The following is a 23,195-nucleotide window of genomic DNA, read 5'->3' on the forward strand; positions in this document are numbered from 1 at the left end:
CGCACTTTGTGCACAGAAACCCTCCGAGCGCGCATGGGCTCTCCATGGATCAGGGCAATTTGCAGCTCTGTTGACTTATAACAACATCTCCAGTACCCCTCCACGGCCACCATGCTTCTCTGAGAGCGGGCTTCAGAAAAGGAAGAGATATCTCAATTTTCTATTGGACTTGGATTCTATTTGTGTTTTGTTTACACGAGATCATGTTTTCGTCTGTGGGCAAACGATGCTTCACGATCGAGTCCCTGGTCGCCAAAGAGAACCCACTAGTTTCCAATGCCGAGGACCCCATCCGGCCCACGGCGCTGAGTTACTCCAACCCGGCCACAGACGCCTTCATGACTGGCTATACCCAGGCACCAGGCAGGTCGCTGTACCAGAGCCCAGCCCCAGACCTGGTGTTCCCCGAGACGGTGAGCCACCCCTCCCTGACCGTCACCCCCCACCAGCTGGGAGGGTCCCATCACCTGCAACACCATCCGCACTTCTTTGGGACGCAACACCGCGATCCGCTCAATTTCTACCCGTGGGTCTTAAGGAACAGGTTTTTCGGACACAGATTTCAAGGTGAGATGGGCTGCTGGGTGCAGAGAGCGATGAAACCATGCAGCAGGTGATCATCACAAGGATCAGAAATCAATTATATTTAAAAATATGTTTTCGTTTCAGCCTAAGCCAATTTACACCGTTTGATGCTACTAATTTATTATATTAATTTTGTATTATATACGCATAAAAGGAGGACGGTTTGCAAACTACACTCCTACATAAAATAATGTGAGGTGCTGTGTGTGTGTGTGTGTGTGTGTGTGTGTGTGTGTGTGTGTGTGTGTGTGTGTGTGTGTGTGTGTGTGTGTTTTGCAGGATTTCAAATAAATGAAAAGCATCAAACAGTTGGATGAAATTATGCCTATTGAAACAAATAGTCTTGCTCACATTTTTTAAGACTATACTGCATGTTAAGGAGATTAAATGTTAAATAAAGCCTGTTAATATGATGTCAAATCAAATTTTATATCTGAATAATAAACAAGTCAGCAGGCCAACAACAGCCGTGCGGAATATTTCCACTTCCCATTCGCCCTGCAGGTAGCTATATTCAGAAAGCCGCAGCATGAGCCGAATATAAGCACTTTCTTTTTCTTTTTTTTCTACAGGAAAGCTGTCCCTAATAGTTTCTTGCAGCACAAGAGCCATGCTATATGGAGGCAAAAAGATAAAATTCATAATAGCGAATGAGCAGCTAATCATATGAAAACGACATCAGAAAGGCATTAGATTAATACATGACAAATCAGTGCATTTAAAAACAAAGGGAGAACAAAAAATACTTTATCAAACAAAAGCGCCATTGTGCCCAAACTATAGGGAGTAATAATAGGCAGGCTATACCTTACTTTTGAGACAAATCCTTAATTTTTTCTTTATATTGACTTCTGACTTCACTATATATACGCCACAAAGGTAAATTGTGCAATTATGCCCCCATAATTATAAAACAACAACAAACAAAACAATATTTTTCAATTACTTCAACCTCTTATAAATCTTTCTGACAAAATGGTCAAAATAGCGGTAAATGTGCTTGTTCTCCATGCTAGCTGTCAGTTATTTCTGTATGGCTAATAAGACAAATTCCGTAGATTTATAGTTTTCCCAAAATATGTTGATGACGTGCCCCAAATTCTAGTTGGAGGCATAGAAAAAAAAAATATATTTTTCGATTGTCAAAATTACTTATTCTTCTCGACTCTCTAATAGTAATTTTATTTAAGGCTATCTGACCCACTTTCTCCGATAATTTAAATTTGATCTATTTATTTGGCTAAAATACGCGCCATTCAATGAGTTTAAATACAGTTGAAATATAAACTATCGGCCTATATGACAGCTGCTTTGCTTTTACACCCGACTAAGCTCCCCATCCTTTGTTTGCTCTAAAAGTTTAAACGCTGAACTGATCAAAGGAAATGTCTTGAACCGTTTTGGTAAAAGTTCTCCATGTTCAAATGAATGCATGCAAGAAAGAATGAAAGATTATAAGATCAAATAGAAATGAAAGAAATAGCCAAAGAAAATATAGCCTATAAGTGGGTCTTTTAGCAACATTTATTTAAATTCATGGGGTCACAGTGAAGCAACTGATAACTGAGTAAAATATGATGATGATGATAAATTACTAGACTTTAATTTGGAGAATTTGGTCCTGAACGTCATCTGATTTATTCATATTCATATTCATATTATTTTAAGATGTGACTTTCAAACTGATTTCTGCTATTTTTGTCGGATCCTTCCTCTGCATTATAATGATAAATCAACTGCAAGATGAAGGTCAAACTTGGAATCAGGGTGTCACCTTGCAAAACAGGAGGCATTTGCACTCTGAATTAAGTAGGCCTATAACACGTTTCACAATGTGACAGCATGAGAAAACAGCAACACGCGCACATCATGCTTGTTGTGTGTGTGTGTGTGTGTGTATAGGGAACGACGTGTCCCAGGACAGCTTGCTCCTGCACGGCCCTTTCGCCAGGAAACCCAAACGCATCCGGACTGCCTTCTCGCCGTCGCAGCTGCTGCGCCTGGAGAGAGCCTTCGACAAGAACCACTATGTGGTGGGAGCCGAGAGGAAGCAGCTGGCCCATGGCCTCAGCCTGTCAGAGACACAGGTAGGCTGCTGCCTGCATCCAGTTTGTGGTTAGCCCTACGACTGTAATCACATAATAGCCTAATTATTCGCATTTTTATATGATAGTAATTAATAGGCCGTTATTAGCCTGTTATTCATATATTTTTGTTAAACAACAACAAACAACAATTATGATGATGATGATGATGATTATTATTATGCATATCACCATTGTCTGTTAATGGCAAATATAGTGGATATAGGTCCATGCTAATTACAATTTACCAATAATTGACCTTGATGAACAATTGAACAAGGTTGTAAATCAAAGAATCAGAATTGTGCACTGTCCAGTTTGCAATGCAAAGGTGTTAAAAAAAATCCTCTATGCGACTGCAGACTTTTAGATTTTAAGCTATTAAAGCTAAAATGAGATTTTAGGCGAGCCTATGAAGCCCCTCTGTGATGGACACAGCTCAATGTATTGAAGCTCTCATAAAAGTGTTTAATTAATGTATTGGATAAGGCTACAGTTATCTTTCTGACAAAGTAAATATTATTGATGCATAGCCCTATAAGCCCACACTATCCCAGGTGTCAATTAGGCCTAATAGGCAATACAGACAGGTTTCCTGACTCAGCAACATGCCCAAATGATGCTTACAAGTTTTGTGTCAGTCAATAGAAAGCTTGCAATGTAACATCAGTTTCATTATGCAAATATAATGACAATCAACTGAATTTTAATTAATGGACACAGAGGTTAATTGGGCTTTAAATGTGTATACCTACTGTATTAAAAAGAAAACTACAGCAATATACAACTGAATAGACCCTAAAACACTAACTGTAAATAGACTGAATAAAACTGTTTGTTAGATCCCACAAATCACATGTAACCATAACCATCTCTTGTGTTATTTAAATAGGGTGAACAGCTTAGTAAAAACCTGTAGAAACTCCCCACTGACTGGTCCCCGGGCGCTGCACAGTGGCTGCCCACTGCTCCTAGTTCTAGGAAGGTTCCTAGTAGAGGATGGGTCAAATGCAGAGGATGAATTTCCCCAAGGGGATAAATAAAGGATAACTTAACTTAACTTAACTTACAGTAATTCACTGCGGGGTTATCAAGTGGGCACCATAATAATATGACAGAATCACCCTCAGCAGGGGCAGGAATGATCAAACTAGGATAAAATAATATGGATTACAGATGGCAAATGCTGTGGATGGTAATCACTGGTCAAATTGCTTGTCTTTGCTTCAAAATGCCATCAGGATAGTGGGAAATCACAAGCCAGCAGTCAAATAGGTAATTTTTCCTTTGGATGTCCTATATTCTAAAAGTCTATTGGCTGGTAACCAAGAGATAAAAATGCTACACTGCTCTCAATGGTTACCATAGTCCAGTGGTGTGGTTGGTGATGTCATGGAGGAGAGAGTCTGCAGGGTTTTGCTTAAAAACTACACGCTACACATGGCGACTTCTGATGAGCACAGTCAAGTGAGAAGGAACAACTAATCTGTGAAATCACCTGCTGTAGTGTTTGGTTTGGAGGAAAACCTGAAAACTCTCTGCCCACATGACTGGACACCACTGCCATAGGTTATATATCCAATATCCTATAGCAAATAACAGATTGGAGCTTTAGTTATATAAACCATGTGGGCAGAAATAATTGGTCGAGTTAAACTTCAAAGGTTGGAGCCAAAGACCCTTTTTTCCCAATTAAGTAATAACTGAAACCGAGTGAAAAATGCTTATTGTGAAGCCTAGCTCTCTGACTGACAGAAACAAGACCAGGCAAGCCAGTTAAGCCGGACCCAGACTGCTGCACTCAGTGTTGTGCAAGTTGACATATAGAGCTATAGCTCAATGTTCAGTTCACACAGCTTAAAATGAACTAGTTCACATTCATAGTTCACAATTTTGTACTAAATGGCAAGATAAATCTGGGTGGGGAAAGTGAAAAAAACCAAACAGTGCTTGCCCCTCCCTCATTACCACCACTGAGGTACCCTTGAGCAAGGCCCTTAACTCCAACAACCGCTGCAGGATACCCTGATGAAGACTTTGTAAGTCGAAACGCGTTGGTTTACGTCCCTGCTGCTTTAAAGGATTTTTAAAACGACTTCAGAGTGCCTGTGCCTCGGATGCCTTTCTCCTGGCTGCCGCCTACACCTGTGGACCTCCTTTATGTTCTAGACAGCCACTGCTTTTTTTAAATCTCTAAATGTAAAGGGGTTTTGATATGAAAAGACAAGAACATAAAAGTACATGTACAAAAATGCAAGTGGATGATCTGCGCCTGAGTCACCAACAAGTCCAGCACCCGCACCAGGAGTAACTCTAGAGGAGAGGGCAAGTTTGTCTCCTTTGAGATTGTGGATGAGAGTGAGGAGATCAGGATCACAACATTCAAGAACATGGTGGACAAGTTTTTCCCTTTAGTGAAGCAAGGCAAGGTGTACTACATCAGTAAGGCCAACCCTGAAGTTGGCCAACAATGATGCTGAAGAACGATTACAAGATAACGCTCCATGCTAATAGCTGCATCGTGCCCTGCGGTGACAGCCAGGGGATTCCCACCATGCAGTGCGACTTGGTGTCCATCGCCGAGCTGGAGAACAGAGAGAAGGGTGCGATTATCGATGTGACTGGAGTGTGTAAGAGTGCAGAGGAGGCTTCCAGTATCACCACTAAGACCAGCTGAGAAGTCTCCAAGAGGACCCTCCACTTAATGGACACCACTGGCAAAGTGGTGACAGCCACACTGTGGGGAGAGGAAGCAGAGAAGTTTGATGGCTCTAATCTGCCTGTGGTCGCCATCAAAGGAGCTCACCTGTCTGATTTTGGGGGCAGATCTCTCTCTGCTTTGTTCAGCTCACCCTGACATACCTGAGGCCTTTCGACTGAGGGCCTGGTATGACCAGGCTATGCTCTAAACAGCCAATCCCTGACGGAGACGAGGTCAGTAGCAGCAGAGCAAGGGTCAAATGGAAAACAATGAGCAACGTTAAGGATGATGTCATAACCACTGACGGCCGTTGCCCACATAAGCAATGACGTCTGCTGGTCGCTTGGTGCTGCAGCTTGATTGGCTGTCTTGCTGGCTTGAATTGGTTGATTTCAAACTGGCCCCTCTCGTCGCTATTGTCCACCGCTCATCGCCATGCAAAGCATACTGGGATACCTGGCAACATATCCAATACAAAATGAATGGGCAGCAGCGACACCAGGCGTCTACACATGAAAATTAACTTATGTGTGCAGGGGCCATGATGATGCCACGTCATGCCCCACAATTGTCAAGTGATGTCACACCCACTGATAATGTGGATGGCATTGCATGAGTTGACATGAGTTTGGTCACAACCCCCCAAAAAAGTGCAACCATGGCGCATCATCTCCAGAGTCTCCATGTGAGATTTCTAGTTTATTCTTAAACAGGTGAAAAATATACCATTGTGACTCCTAACTTTCTGCTATTCAGGTTAGCCAACTCTTCCCATTAGCTACTCTGCCTATACTCCCAGTCTGCTTAATCGTATCATGTGTCAGAGATGGGGACATGGACTCAAGTCACACGTCACATACAGTGACTTGAGACTCATCCTCAAAAGACTTGTGACTCGACTCGGACTCAAGATTTGGAACTCGTGAACAATATATACACATATCTATATCTATATATATATAACATTAAGGAAATTGTTAATAATAATGTCAACTAATCAATGCTGATTCAAGATTCAAGATTCAATACTTTATTGCCATGTCAATAGAGTTGATAAGAATTTGTTTCAGTGCAGCTCTAAAAAAACAGGCATACATAACATAGGAGTGAGGATCATACAGTATACTTGAATTGCTTTGAATTCCTTAGTTGTAGCTAGGCAGAGTTCGGATACCTTGCAGCAGAAGATAGAGCGCTCATCCAGGAGACTAAAGACTTGACTTGGACTTGCAAAAAAAAATGACATGTGAGCATCTCTGCCATATGCATGTGTTTTCCTTACCAGGTGAAGGTCTGGTTCCAGAATAGGAGGACCAAGTATAAGAGGCAGAAGCTGGAGGAAGAAGGTCCTGAGAACCAGCAGAAGAAGAAGGGAAACCACCACATCAACAGATGGCGGATGGCCACCAAGCAGGCCAGCTCCGAGGACATAGACGTCACCTCAGAGGACTAAACCGCCACCCCCGCCTCCTAAAGTACTGCCACAAACCAGAGGACCAACCTATTTATTATGTAATATTATTAAGTGTAATTAGACACATAGAGTGCTGAAGTCCCGCCCCCTCCCGGGGTCCGCATGGGACCTTAGGAAGTGAATTCCCCATTAATTTCTCCATTGATGTTTCGTGAAATCCTTATAAAGCGTTTTACTTGGTCAAACCAATCAATGCAGCTAGGAAATGATTGGCGAGTGACCATACAGCATTTGACTCACACACGAAAAAAAAAAAAATTTTCCTTCTTTTCTTTGTCTGAGTCAAATGTTTTATGGTCAAACTCTTAATGTAAGGATTTTATTAAACATCAATGGAGAAATGAATGGGGAATTCCCTTCCTGAGGTTCCATGTGGAGCCCGGAAGAGGGCGTGACTTAGGCACTCTATTGAGAGCCAAAGTCGACATCACTTCCTGCTTCAGCATGCGTACCGAGGTCTTTAAAAAATATGAATGGTGGTGAACGGCGAGAGAGAATACTTTTTTTTATCCCATTTGAATTTGTGCAATGAGGAACACATGTACATTTTGTCCATTTAAAAGATAACTTTGCATGTCAAGAAAGTCACATTTTGTCGTAAAACTGAAACGTAAGGTTTAGTTTTGTATGAAACTGCTCAATCATACATCTCTCATCTCGCACAATATACATCACACCAACACCAATATGGCATGGCAGGAGAGACGTTGTGTGTTCTTCCTGATTTATAACTTATAGTGTAACAGTTTTACAACAAACTGCGACTTTGACTTGCAAGGTTATCTTTTAAATTGACAAACATCATAGTGTACCTCATGGCACGATTCAAACAGGATTTTAAAAAAGCATCGTCTCTCGCGGTTCACCACCATTCCTATTTTATTCAGACACTGGTGCGCATATAGGGCCCGAGCGGAAGGGGAGGGACTTTGGCTCTCCATTAGAGGAAGACACAAGGACTGTGTGATCGCTGCCTGTCTCTTCATCGAGGTGCTGCGCTCAATCAATGTCGGAAGGAACAAAAGGAAAAGACAAAAGTTATTTAATGGCACTTGCATCCATCCTGATCAAACTTATCTCTGGGTTTTGGCCTAAGAGAAATCCTCCCATCATTCAATGATCTTTGGTGCGTGAAGAGAAACTAATGTCAACCCCTACTATAGTGTTTTTTGTTATTGTACATAGGCCATTTACAAAGGCTGCTTTTGAAAGAGGCTTTGCATTTGATGACATCTGTTTTTACAACCTGCTTAGGCCAGTAAATACCTCATTGCTCATCTGCTCAATTTGCAAATCATTTTCCATATTCATTTAAAAAAAAATCCTCAATGACAAGACAAAGTCATCACACACAGTAATCCACCCAGTCACTCTGGCATAAGGCTTCTTACTCACCAGGTAGTAAAAAGACACAATTTGTCACTTTCTCCTTATTTTTGGGACTGAGGGACATTCAAATTATTTCTAATGCTTCCTAAATGAAGATTCTCCACTGAACGGTTACTCATGAGCAGTTCTCTGTGACAGATGAGACGCTGCAACGCCCCCTGGTGTTGGGGGCAAGTTATGCCACATGATAAGCTTCTGTATCAACAGGGCCGAAAGTACAAATTATGTGATTCTGCCATGACACTTTTAAGTCAGCGCGGGCTGATGGATTTGCCCCTGGCCAATGATGCTCTTCTCCATTTGTTGAATGTTTGCAGATCTCCTCGAGCACCATGTAGTATAAAACGTATATAAAACATACTTTTCAAGCGAAACGTGTAATAACAAAGAAATGTTTTAGAAATAAAAGACAAAAACTGTTTCTCTGATTTGAAATGTTTTCATAATCTCATGTGTGCAGGATATGTCATGTTAATCTATTTATAGTGGCCGCATGATCTCACATTGCATTTCCTACCAATATGGTGCTTTTCCATATACACATATTATATATATACACATATTGGCTGTGGCTGTAATTTGATTATAATCACTTCTTAATTTATTACAATCACCTGCTATTTTCTTAACAATATGGCCGTGTGGTGATGTAACAGAATGCTACGGATAGAACAGTGGTTGACAAGTGGTTTGTTTGGAATCGACTCTTGGAATCAGAGTCAACTCGATCTGCAGGTTGTCAGTCCAACCAAAAACTACAGCAAGAAGAGATATCACTGATTCTCACACCTTCAACCAGACAGAAGAGGAACTAATCAGTGATATCAGCTGCTGTAATCTTTGGTCGCGGTGATCTCACATTCTTTTTCACTCTACGTACAGTATCAGTCTGGACTTCCATCAGCTCACAACGATTTCAGTGGGCGGGAGTACTTGCCTTGAGAGACATCTCCTTCAGCCAATCAGCGCCGCCAAATACAATCCAGATCCACTCAGAAGAATGGTGAAAACGTCTTTTCCACTGAGACACTTGGCTGGTACATAATCTTGTTCTTGTTCAAATGTTGTTATTGAGTCTGTTTCTGCAATAACTGCACTTATGGCTGTGTTTACTCTACTAACGTTAATGTTACTGCTCGTTGCTTTGGGAAATCAAATCAAATCAGCTTTTATTTCTATAGCACATTTCATACATAAAATGCAATTCAAAGTGCTTAAGTGCAGGTTAAAAAAAATCTGAATTGACATTTTGGCCTCATGATTACAGACAAAGATCCCCCCCCCCCACAGGCCCCCAGGGTATAAATATGGAGGAAAAGGTGGCACTTTATAAATGGGCGTGTGACATAACAACAGGAGTGACATCACAAGAGGAGAATGTTCTGCTGGGGCTGACACAGGGATGCAAAGTCATGGAGAGTGAAAAAAGGTGACAGATACCAGGGCAGACATAAAACCACTCAGAAATCCTCATATTTTGGGCTGAAAAATGTGACTGTCACCTAAAGGTGACTATTTTGCATTCCTGTGACATCACAAAAGGTAGTTCCATGAAATGGACCAGTGTCCCCTGCTGGTTCCAAAAACTAGTCTAAACGCAGCTATGTGTGATTGAAAAAAAAAAAAATACCCCAAATCCCATTGCTATATACCCCTTCCACATATTAATGCAATGTGGTCTCCAACCTGCACCATGCCCTTTAACAGTAAAAATAAGTAGAGTAAAAGACAGTAAAAATACAATAAAAACAATACAACAAAGTAATGAAATTACAATAACAGTGGTGCATAGAAAAAGCAAATTAAAATATGAAGGAGGAGGAAGTCAGGGGAATGCGAGACTAAAAAGATGTGTTTTAAGTTTTCTTTTAAAAGTGTGTTCGGTTTGTGATGCCCTCAGATGCTCTGGCAGGCTATTCCAGAGGCGAGGACCATAAACACTATGCTATCACAAATGCTATCACTGTTTTGTCAGTTTCTATTGGCTGGATACGTTGTCAACTACGGCGCAGGTCCCTGATTGGCCCGGTTACATTCTAATGACGGGAAATGGCTGGGGGCGGGTGGAAGTCCAAACTAATCCGTGGAGCAAGACAGAATGTGTGGTCCCGTGATCAGGATGGTTTTACCAGGCTATTTGGTCAGAGTGAAAATTTGCACTCTTGGGCCTGGAAGGCACCTGGTTGAGCAGCACTGATCGAGGGGAAGGTGTCAGGGACGGGAAGGGGGGGGGTTGGACAGGTGTCAGGTGTGTTACCTATCGGCCAAGTTCCAACAGAAGAGGGGGGGACACAAGGAGGTAATCCTCATCCAGAGGGTGCGACCTCTGCAAAAAGAGGGAAAGTAGTCCCTATTGTTGGGCGGGTCTTTCACCAAACGCCTCAGTAATCACCTGTCAAAAGAAACGGAAGGAATCTCCAGCCGACGACCCCCAGGCTTCAAGGATGACCCCTGATGTCCGTCTTGTTTTGAAAGCAAAGAGGCAGAGGGGACACCGAGGAAAGGGAAAAGAGTGCCAGGCATTCTCACCCTTTTACAAAGCGCACAATGCTTAAGACATCTGCAGTTTGCAAAGGGGTCACATGCCTTGTTTTGGGTTTGCAGGATATCCAATACTCGCTGCAGGTGCAAATACACGGTAAAAAGGCCTCGGCATTCCTTATTATTCAAACAAACCATCAAAGGGTTATTTTAACCGGTACAGTAGCTCACACTGACACTTCAGGTAGGTGCACCCTTCCTGGTGACAAGCAGGTGTGGTTTAGCCAATCGCACCTCGCTGAGGTAAGAGGCTTGGAAGCACGATTAACGAGAGCCACACCTCTCGGAGTCGTCTGTTAAGAAAACAATTAGTGGGGGAATCACAGGCCATCTCCCCGGGCGAACGCAGCGTTTCCCGTCGGCTCAGTCAGCAGAGAGGAGAGTTCAGGAGCAGAGCAGGAGTTCACCGTGAATAACAACCGTCTCTCCAGAGGAGCAGAGAGAGAGAGGAGGAGAGGAGCCCACAGACCAAGGCTGCTCTGAAGGTGTCGATCTGCTGCTGAGAACTGAACTGAAAACTATGGCTGGGTATCGTTTAAAAGATTACGATACCACTACCAATACCACCAGTACCCTTAAAGTGATACCAATGAGTACTTCATTCGATACCTTTTTTTAAGCCATGCTTTATAACGTTTTGGTGGTATCTCGCCACGCTGAACTACCAACTTTGTCACATACACTGTCGACTTCACCAGCACAAACTGTATGGGTTAACCTCACGTCACCAGGCACTCTCAAAGGAGAGAGAGCCTGGTACCCATTACTACAGGGAATGATCATCCGCCCTAAGACCCGCCCCCCAGTTGTGTTTCCGGTGGTCTTTCCACTTTGTCCCGCACAGAAGGATGGTTTTATGGTGTTAGTTCATTTTATTTTTGTAGCTACATAGCTAGATAATGTGCATCACATTTCCTTACGTTACTATGATGCCCTGTTTTCAGAACAGAATAGTTTTTTTTCTAGATGTACAAAAAGGATCAAATGCAGCTATCGTTTGACTCGAGAAGTTCTGATACTGCTTTGTTATTTCGATCGATGTCTTGAGTACCAAATACCCAGCCGTACTGGACACCGTGACTAGTTTGAACAAAGGGATGAGTATGTTGTATTCTATACCTGAAATATTCTATTTCCCATCATAACAAGTGAGGTTTCCAGACCAAATTTCCAGCAGAAGACCATATTTGCATAACCTGATCAGCCCGTGACGTCAGTCAAGTTCAAGTATGACATCAGTTCATCCTAGTACATATAGCAAGGGTTCTAAGTCACCTCCCTCTCTGGCGGATCATAGCAGCAGCTGGCATCACGGCTGTTCATCATCTCCTCTGAAGCTGTCCTCTGAAGCGTCATTTCGCCCCACCCACCACCAACGAGTCTTGACTCCTGAAGAATCCCCCACGGGGGGGGAATTCTCTATCCTAGCCTATACAGATGCCCTCTCACCTCAAGAGGAGCGCCACCTTACAATGGAGTCATACGCCAAAGTAGTTGCCATGCATGCCGTTTGCTAAATAAAGCTTGTTAAATCTTACCAACTGGCCTCTCATGATTGAAATTCAATATATTTTGTTGGTGTAATTATAACATTGGATGATGAGTGATAAATAATGCAGTTAGATCACATTTGTTTCCATCACAGCAGCAAGGACACTGAATTGCTAATTACAGCCTAATTGCTTTGATTATAACTAATTTAAAAAATGTGTAAAGACTGTAAAGATTGCTGGCATTTAAATCAAGTTAACTATGGATTGTTATTCAAATTATTAGCTAATTTGAGGCATTTGCTTACAAAACATTTGAGATTTTAGAGGATATAAGGTTTTATTGTTGAAATATCTAGCAATAGACGTGAGAAATGAATAACAATATAGCATTTGGGGATTAAATCCTTCAATTATAGCTGATCATGATTTTAAATGATTATAAACACAAGATACAAATGAGACATCCAATATTTAAAATGATCAAAATAATTGACAAAATCATTGCTGCCATGGATATCAAACTTACTATGGATTCTTATTGAAGCTTTTGGTTAATTTAAGACATTTGCTTTCAAAAGAGTGACATATTAGATGGTACAATATGTGGTAGCAACAATAAACATAAGGCCATATTTGAATAGGCCTATTCAGCATGTTGGAAAGTAAAAGGTTCACAGTTAAAATATGGAATCAGAGGTCAAGTGTTTTTTTCAATATGGTTTGTTTGTATTTGCCTCACTGGGGCTGTGAAGCATCCTCCAATGAACCAGCATGTGGGCATGGCTTCTTGTCATGCTTCCCCCCTGCACTGCAACCTAGTGTACAGCATTACCCTGGCAACCACGCAAACAAACTAATCACACAGATTATGACAAAAGATAACAGAATGTTTCCAAGAATCAGAGGTGTGATTACATAAGACAGTGCAGCACTTTAAATGGTAAGGTAAGTGCTTTGGGCTGTAAAATCCATTTAGAGAATACAAATAAAGTTATTCAGTTTAAGACTTGTGTTATTGGGTAATTTACTACTGTGTAGCCTATATAAGTGCATTGTAGAGGTTTCTGCAGAGTTGGAGGTTTCTCAGGCCAATAAGTACAATTCTTGTACATGACAGTACATGAAATCCACTCTAGTATGATTCTAGTAGGACAGGGCCAAAGCAAATATTGGGTTTTGAAGGAGTTGAAATATGATATAGAATATACCAAGTCATTTCATGACTTGATGGGTTTCAGATGATACAATGGTATGAGAATTATAGCATATTATCTATAGAAATCTGTATATACTGTAGATATGTCTGGGTTTGAGTTAAAATGTTGCCAGGGTTATGGCTACATAGTCTGTAATGAGGAAGCAAATAGACTTTTGGTCACCTGATATTTGAGCATCAACGCTGGGTTATCAGAATATCAGAAACTTAGAATTTCATCAATGATTTTCTTTTCAAAAACCTCTCACAGTATTTACACTTAAGTGTTCACAGCACTACTAAATTCTCACAATTACACATGTAGCTTCAGATTCATCGCATTATCACGTAGCTATTAGGGATGCATGATGACATCGGAACGTCATCAGTATAGCGGCATCAGCCCAAAAGAAACATTTCTGCCGACATGGCAGGCCAATAAAATGAGGCTTAAATGACGCTAACCCTACTAACCCAGGGAGAGCATCATCCAAGCCAAGGATGAATCTTACCGTTTTGTTTGAAAGAAAATGTTGCATGTTTTATGTACATAAGTTCAAGTAGTCTTCTTATTTTAATGTGTAGCCTTGGAAAATATCGGTATATCGGGTATCAGCAAATAATCCAATATCGTGCATCCCTAGTAGCTATACAATCAAGTCAATCTAAACACAGCTGCACATTATGTGTAACTGCATATAAGGCAACAATTATGTATCATGGCACCGTAACCCCGGCGTTACGTTTCTGATTTTTTGCTGGTCATCTGTCATTTATGTGATTAATTATGTAGTTAATTCTGAACAATGCTGTTCAGGCTACATACCAAATTAACCGGCTGAATCTTGCGCATCGAACCATGTCTTCCTTTTTCAGATCAGATCAACACAGCAGAAGTTATAGCTGTCTTTGTACAAAGACAAAGACAACATTTCAGATTATTTGGCTTTTTCAAATGGCTTTTTATAATGGCTTTTTGGAAATCCGCCTAGGTATCTCCCTACAAAACCACTGCCAAATACTCATGTTTTGGTATTTTTTCATCTTCTTTGAGTTGGGATGTGGTAAGGCCTGTGGCTATGTCTCCATTGGCTTTCTAGCCATAAATACAACAACCACAGGTAACTGTTTACACTCTAAAAGTGTTTTTTATTCTAGGCGAGAATCAACCACTGTGTTTGAGCTGGTGTTACTCAGGGTCAGTAACACATAGAGTCATTCTGACACTTGGAACAGAAACTTCAAAGTCTTACCTTTCAGAAAAGGTCATGGCAGTTGTCTGTAACCCTAGCGGTTCAGCCACAGTAAGCATTTTAGTTTGGGTATGTCATTTTCACCATTTTCTTCAGAAATAGGTGGCTTTAGAAGAGGTTAAAGGGGAAAAGATGCCTACTTGATTACCTGTCAGTCTGTTTATTTAGCAAGGTCTGTAGCAGCTTCAGATGACGAGCGGTGACACACCTCTTCATGTCTTGTGTAATATAGATCTCTCACAGGCCTTTATTGTATGTCACGATCTGACAATCTGTTGCCATGGCAATCTCTGGCTCTAGTCGGCTCACATCGATCTGTGAGAATCGAAGCAAAACGACAAAAAAGTCAATAGTGCAAACGACAATATTTGGCATGTGACATCAGATATACCATGTTTACATATGTTCCACGTGAAGGCACGTGCGTCGTCTTGCATGCAATCGCTACTTAAAGATTTGAAACGGTTTCATTTGTATCTAAACATTTCTTAAAGGCCTTAAACGTTCCACATTTATTGCTAATGTGCAAGACGAGCCAATTTGGCTGATTAGAGTCCAATTTTGAGGTTTGCAACTCCTAATATTTGAACCAGAGACAGATGGCTGTGAGTCGGAGGAGGCAGAATCCTAATCAGACATCTTGCTAGGTGTGAAATGGGGAAGTGGGACAAATTGAGAAGGTGGGGGGTCCGGGAGAGCGGGGCATTCGTGTTGCTTTTTGGGGAGGTTGTGTCGTCTGCGATCCTCACGAAAGTGCAAAAAAGGACTTGCGAGAGAAAAACAGGCAGCGAGCGCAGCGGAACGGGAGGGCTGCTTTTCACAGGACTGTTGGCGGCACATATGTCTGAAGTTTTTTGCCATATGGCTGTCTGAGCTATTTCCAGTGGTAATTAAATGCTAAACATTTGAAAGCCAGGCTGGCTTGTGTCAGCAAGTCATTTGGCAGAGAACAGACAAAGAGGGAGGAAGAGACAGGAGTGAAAAGATGAAATCATGCCATGGCCGCTTAATGAGTAGAATGACACATACTGAGGCAATAGGCTAAAGTTAGACTCCAGCCTGCTAGCCTGCATGGGCTAAAGTTAGACTCCAGCCTGCTAGCCTGGATTGGGTGAATGACTGACTGGCGATAGGGGCTCCGGGCGACGGTTGGACAGATCATAACAGAGCAGGTTAAGTCTCAGAGGGCTACGCCTCATTAGGAGAGGAGCTCGACTAGTTAACGTTAAAGGGGTCACGACACTTCAGTCAGCAACAACACACTGAAGCCAAGTCATGGCAGAGCTGGGCAAAGCAAATACTGAAATATATACTGTAGGGAGTATTGGAAGGATGAAAACAAACACAGGGAGCTCTCTAAAAAATTTGAATTTATAGTTAGGACTCAAGATTCTTATGAAAATACCCCCCAAAAAACAAAAAACAAATTAAAACATGCCCCCAATTAAAACATGCCCCTGTATTGATGCATTGGATTAAGAAAGAAAAATATTTGCCAGTAGAGGAAGAGAAAGTAGAGACATTTCAAAATGGCAGACCTGGGAGAGCTGTGGGAAGAGGCTGATGGCGAGAGGCAGAGCCAGGCTGAAGGCAGCGAGACACACCAGGCTGTGGACGGGCAGCACCAGCCTCCGCTGCCTCTGCAGGAGAGGGAGCCTGGAGAGGGAACAAGATCACAGATCACATCATTCTCTAAACTACATCACAGACACATCATCCACCACTGGATCATTCTACCAACAGTATGTGCTCCAGCACTTTAATAACACCTAAACCAGGTTTTTCCTCCATTTTGGTGCCCCCCAAGGAGGTTTTAGCTTTTTAGCACCCCCCCCCCCCCTCCCAAGAAAAAGAAAGAAAGAAAGAAAGAAAGAAAGAAAGAAAGAAAGAAAGAAAGAAAGAAAGAAAAGGTTTTAGCCTTAGAAATTAATTAAAACATCCCACTAAATTGTGAGGGACATTACTGTATTCTTTGATTTTGGGTTGCAAGAAAAATAAATCATGACAATAATGATATATTAGTTATATATAAGTTCAGGACAATCATGACTGCATATTAACTCAGAATCAAGCATTTTTACAGTATAATTGTATAACAATATAACTGTATAATAAGAGATTTTCAAAGTTAAAGTCCCACATTTTTACATTGAAATTACTTTAAGTCTGCAACTTGGGGGGAGGGGGGGTGCTTTAAAAACACAATGCTAAGTTGAGTCTTTACGCGGAGCGATCATGCTTACTGTCGTGCGTATAGTCTGGCCCAGTCTGAGCCAGGGAAAACCCTGCAAATGTGTCCCTTTTTAAGGTTCAATATTTGCAGTTCATGTTGCTACTGTCAGATAGAAAACTTATAACTCCAGTTTTGTTTTTATTTACATTCTTTTTCTTCTTTTTTTACTTTGTCATTTTTTGTTGCATTCATTATAGGTCAGTGGTTGCATGTTATGTTAAATTACCTTTTGGTGTGAGGAAACCTTTCACCAACCCATTGTAAAATAAAAAAAACACCTTCAATAATAAGGAAATCAGCAGTGTTTTCTCAATTTGAAGAGACAGACTTCCTGGAGACACGGTTTTGTTTTCATCCAACAACTGAAATATATTCTCGCCTAGTCGCTGCCTTCTTTCCTCCCACTCCCTCCCTCCCTCCTTCCTGCCCTCCCTCCTCCCCTCTGTAGGCTAATCCCCTGTTCACTGTGTGGGACAGCGAACTCAGCAGGAGCCAGAGAAAGAGACGCTCCCTCTCTCCTCCGCTTGCAACGCCTCTCCCCCTAACGAGGAGAGCTACTGCCTAATGAGGGAGCTCATTAACACATATGGCTGCCATGGTTTAATTAGGCTACACACACACACATGCAGAAACACACACACACACACACACACACACACACACACACACACACACACACACACACACACACACACACACACACACACACACACACACACACACACACACACACACATTTAAGGAGGGAATTGGAATACGTGGAGAAAAGTCAATGGGGAAAAGTTGTGAGTTATGTGAGAGGTGGGGAGGCGGTAGTAGTCAGGGATTTGAAAACCGTACAAAGATGTGAATATACTTGATATTTTTCAAACTTGATGCCACTATTCTGTGCAAAAGTATATGCTTCCACTATTCCAGTTAAAGTCTTATTCAGGTTAAACTCTTAACAAGCGCTTTGCGAGGGTCGCAGGTTTGAGCCTCCACATTACCCCCGGCTTGGCACAATTGGCCGTGTCTGCGGGTGGGAAATCGGAGGGGGTATGAGTCCTGGTCACTGCACTAGTGCCTCCCCTTATCGGTCGAGGCACTGGGGAACTGGGGGGAATAGTGATTAGTGATTTTGTGGTTTCTCATAGTCAGAGTGTACTGAATTATTTTTACCGAGTTAAGTTGACATGCCTTGCCTCGAAAACCGGGGCATTCTCAGTGCATGCATATAAGCATAGCCAGAGACAAAAACAAACCAAGGTGCATCAGTGTTGTGTAGTCTACAACCCACTGCAGAGTCCTGCTGTCACTGGCCCCACTCTGCTCTCAGCAGCACAATCCATCACCGAGGGGCCGCCCAGGTCCGCCTCTCTGTCCCCTTGTTCTCGCTCCATTGAGAGCCAGTGAAGGCAAGCTGACATGGAGGATAGCCGAGCACTACTCACCTGCAACCGCAGTCACCCGGGCAGCCCCTAAACCCTGTTCCCTCCCCCCGCTGCTCACTCATTCAGCTACCAGGAACCCCGAAAGCCCCTAAACCAGTGATACTCAACTTGCGGCCCGGGGGCCAGATGTGGCCCGTGACAGGGTGCAGAGTGGCCCCCTGACCATTTTCTAATAATTTCACGTTTTTTTTTCATTGTGAATTCGAATTCACAATGAACATGAAATAAAGTTTGACTGAGCTCCAGCTAAATTGTCAAATACCACCGTCTGGTTGCTACCCAGGCACTTATGTATGTACTTAACCTAACTAACTTAACCTAACTAACTATCCGGTGTGCACAACATTGTCAGACTAAACTCCGGCTGACACCCCAAAAACCTACAATCCGCTACAGAAAAATGTATATTGTTTGTTTATGAACTGGTCCCTGGCCTCCTATCATTTCATGAAAGTGGACCCTGGGCAAAGCAAGTTGAGTATCCCTGCCCTAAACCCTGTCCCAGCCGCTCCCTGTTCCCTCCCCCCGCTGCTCACCTGTTCCCTCCCCCCGCTGCTCACTCATTCAGCTACCCGGAATCCCAAAACACACCTGGGCAGCGGCTCAGACAAGCGCTGTCAAGGATTCACAAAAGGTGGCAGCATTCCTCGGTACACCGCAGGCACAGTCAGGCCATCGATCACGGGACGTCCGTATAAACACATGCCGTCATTAAGTCATCATTACGGTCGTGTCACACAGCGGAGGATCTCAAGCGCTCAAAAGGGTTCAGCTGCTGTGGGCGTTTATCAAACAATGGCGGAGTGGTGTGGAGGACGGAGGAATGCAGAAGGAGCTCAAACAGGAGCCTGAGCATTAGAGAAGTGCCACTGTGATTTCAAGGTTAAAGCTTCAAAATAGGCATGCACGATACTGTTACATACTGATACATGCACGATACTGTTACGTACTGATACATGCACGATACTGTTACGTACTGACACATGCACGATACTGTTACATACTGATACATGCACGATACTGTTACGTACTGATACATGCACGATACTGTTACATACTGATACATGCACGATACTGTTACATACTGATACATGCACGATACTGTTACGTACTGATACATGCACGATACTGTTACATACTGATACATGCACGATACTGTTACATACTGATACATGCACGATACTGTTACGTACTGATACATGCACGATACTGTTACGTACTGATACATGCACGATACTGTTACGTACTGATACATGCACGATACTGTTACGTACTGATACATGCACGATACTGTTACATACTGATACATGCACGATACTGTTACATACTGATACATGCACGATACTGTTACATACTGATACATGCACGATACTGTTACATACTGATACATGCACGATACTGTTACGTACTGATACATGCACGATACTGTTACGTACTGATACATGCACGATACTGTTACATACTGATACATGCACGATACTGTTACATACTGATACATGCACGATACTGTTACATACTGATACATGCACGATACTGTTACGTACTGATACATGCACGATACTGTTACATACTGATACATGCACGATACTGTTACATACTGATACATGGATAATGGACAAATTATGTATTATTCTGATCATTAAATTATAGACCATAAATATCGGCTCTAATAATATCGATACAAAAGCAGTTGTTTACAAGGAAAACTCCTTTGGATATATTTAAGCATAAGATGACATAGGGGCCAGTCTACTACAGCCGATATGCTTTTTGTCATTGCGTTTTATCTGCAGACTAAGCAGTAGCAAATCAAATTATGTTTTAAGCCGCTTGTAGACTATTTGCCTTACTGCAAGAAAGACGCAGATGCAAAAGTGTCACCATCAAATGTTGTCATCCCAGACTCACACCGCTCTATATAGTCTCTCAACGCTCAATCCATTTGAGAATCAAACAATTTAAATCCATGTCAAATAGTACTTTGATCCTACTTAGAGTCAACTCATGTGTCTTACTTTTCCAGTACAGCCATGATGATGGGAGGCAGCACCAGGATGGGCATGGGTAGAACCACTCTGGTCAGGGCGGTTTCTAAAAGTGCCTGTCGTCAAATCAACACATGAGGTACAAGACGCAACAGACGGCATGAATTGACATGTTGAAAACTCTTTGTGTCTGCTATTCTAAGATTATTATTTTTTGACTCTATTGATCAAATAACATCAAGTATTAATTTGTGAGGGGAGAATTCAATTTCTAAACATTCAGTTAAAACTATGTTGTGTTTGCTACAGAAAGCACAACATTATTAAACAAAACTGTACAGTCTGTCAGAGTCTGCATCAGATATACAGTTTTGAGAGCTAAGTGAGCTCTACTCACATGCCTGGCAGCCACTCTGGAGGTTCCCACCACGTTTGCGTTGTCATCGAGCACGCTGATGCCCTCCGACAGCTCCGAGTGTCTCATGAGAACCACGTTGCATACGTTGGCAGTAGCTGCGGAGGAAGTTTTGAACAGAATGAAAACAGTGGAGAATCCTTGGTATGTTTATTAAAACAGTCGAGAATCTTTGGTATGTGATGCATTTTAGAAGGAGCAAATTGTCTTTTCATGCTCTGGATAGGATGCAAGGTCAGCCAGCTGGTGCGGCACATAGGGCTTAAGTTCCTTGCTCATGGGCACTTTGGCAGGTAAGGTGGCATGAGGAATCAAACACAGCACCACTTACCAAAACAACATTTACCAATCCCTGTAATCTAACTATGATTTGTGATATACATTACTTCTATACACTCTAGACTGATGTAAGTTAACCTGGAAATTGGGTATTTTCAAGAAACAATGCAATGAGAATTACATTTCTCAACTTTATGGTATACCGTAATTCAACAAATGTAAATGTTAATGTAAATTATGTCACCTACACCCAGTTATTGTGAATGCTCTGATTGGCCAACAGTATGTACACTAGTTAGATGAGGTGCCCCATAGTCTGTCAGACAATGTCAGCCAGCTACTTGCCAAACTAGCCAGTCTCTGTGGCTCCATTGCTGCTGGATGCTTCCATCACTCATCACTGCATATGCCTGACTGAGCTGAAATCATTGCACTGGCTCTTTAATAGGTGGTTGTTCACTTTAAGGTGATTTCTCACTGGAGTTCATAGTCTGCCCACCTTTTTTCCATACAGCGCTATGACTGGTTATGTAACCTAGGTGTTTGGAGAGACGCTCCTGTCAAAAAAAAGGCCACAGGTTCCATTCACACATTCCCATTGTCCTAAATTCCCTAAAGACAGTGATCCAACATTTTATATCACGATGCAGTCCCGCCAAAATATCGCGATACACGATACTATCGTCAGATTCTTGTTTTTTTATTTTTTTATTTTTTTACAAACACCCAGGTGGTTGTACAGGTTCACTGAGGTGCATTTTCTTTTTAAAATAAAAGCCTTGTGATGCTGCCACTAAAATAATAGCAGTTAATTCCAAGGTACAATGTACAGTAAGCAAAGCAGTGAAATGAGGTTCAGACTCTGTAGCAGGGCAGACAGTGCAAAACGTTGCAAAAAAGGGCAAAAAAAACCCATTTGATATTTGAAAAATATTGCATATGGCAGCAAATATCACAATATTTGAAAATTGGCCCAAGCCTACTACATGTTTATTGATTGTTCGTAAGGAAGACGTCAGCTAAATGCATAAAATGTAAATGAAACACGACACTGCCACCCGCTCTGTGGCGTTGTTGTGTACAGTTAGTAAGCCCATGCAGCAGCTGAAGCCACTCATTTACATGCAACTTTGACTAAAACGAGAGTGGAATCTCCTCCATCTGGCAAACTAACCAAGGTGAACGAGCGGTCGAGGCTTGCCAGAGAATCATCTGCAGTGTTTTCACCCTGTGATTTATTCACGGAGGACGAAATGAACACAAATGTATGTTAATATAGATGGACCTTTCTCCTTGACTCTAATAGGAATAAGAAAAACTCATTTTAGGGAGTTTAGTGGTAGCGCCGCAAGCCTTTTTAATTTAAGACAACAGCATTGTGAGTTATCTTGACTTAGGGCTGCAGGGCTGGGAGGTCGCTCTGCCAGAGGATTTCAATTGACTGAGCAAATAGCTCTTTTACCTACAAGGGATTTTTTTTATCCAGACCAATTAACAGGGGAACAGGGGTTTTGGCAGGGAATAACAAAAGCTAAAGCAAACGGATCAAATACTGGGGAAAGAAGTAAATTCAACGCAATTATAAAATTGACTTGATTATTGTGAAGTCTATGAAGCTAAATGCTAAAATATGTCGTTGGAATTTGTAATTATTTGAAATAAATACTAATTACACAATAAACACCACAAGTACCGGTAAATGAGAAATGTTTGCGAAGACAACAAATTACGTAATGATCCTTGCATTATCTCTGCCGGCTCGACTTTCCCTCCAGTTAAGGTCGTCATAATCTAATTGAATGACAGGCCGCTGCTTGATTAGGTTATTACAAATAAATCTCCCCTTAAGTGACCAAACAAAATCAAGCGGGTGAAAATTCAAACAGCACTTTGCTTTGTCTTGCTTAAATTAGCTATTTTAATTACCTTTTATATGGGCCTACCAAAACAACAACAACAACAACAACAACAATGAACAAACAGAAATCAGGTAAATGAGGCCTTGACATAGACGCCACTTTAAGGGTAATTATCCAATTTGTTTGTGGCAGCAGAGTTCTAACGAGAAGCCAATTACCAGGCAAAGGCAGGGTTGTAGAAACCTGTTGATTTAATTAGAAGAACCGCCATGGTAA

The 23,195-nt window shown here is 41.9% G+C and overlaps 2 protein-coding genes across 2 annotated transcripts in view; one reads left to right on the forward strand and one right to left on the reverse strand.

Annotated features, from left to right (window-relative positions):
- Window positions 1-203: 203 nt before the first annotated feature.
- Window positions 204-6,823, forward strand: emx1 (empty spiracles homeobox 1; the record flags this gene model as incomplete). Its single annotated transcript, XM_083633301.1, has 3 exons — window positions 204-567; window positions 2,488-2,672; window positions 6,656-6,823. The coding sequence occupies 3 exons, from the start codon at window positions 204-206 to the stop codon at window positions 6,821-6,823; spliced, it is 717 nt and encodes a 238-aa protein (XP_083489427.1).
- A 5,814-nt stretch (window positions 6,824-12,637) lies between these two features.
- The window catches only part of sfxn5a (sideroflexin 5a), a 30,706-nt gene continuing 20,148 nt past the window's right edge, over window positions 12,638-23,195 (reverse strand). The window contains exons 11-14 of the mRNA XM_083633612.1: window positions 20,764-20,879; window positions 20,397-20,482; window positions 16,254-16,371; window positions 12,638-15,030 (exon numbers count right to left, since the gene is read on the reverse strand). Coding sequence (XP_083489738.1) covers window positions 14,953-15,030; window positions 16,254-16,371; window positions 20,397-20,482; window positions 20,764-20,879 — 398 coding nt within the window. The 3' untranslated portion in view covers window positions 12,638-14,952. The remainder of the gene's footprint in view (window positions 15,031-16,253; window positions 16,372-20,396; window positions 20,483-20,763; window positions 20,880-23,195) is intronic.

Source organism: Poromitra crassiceps (genome assembly GCF_964638095.1).
Source record: "Poromitra crassiceps genome assembly, chromosome: 3".
Lineage (NCBI taxonomy): Eukaryota > Metazoa > Chordata > Actinopteri > Beryciformes > Melamphaidae > Poromitra > Poromitra crassiceps.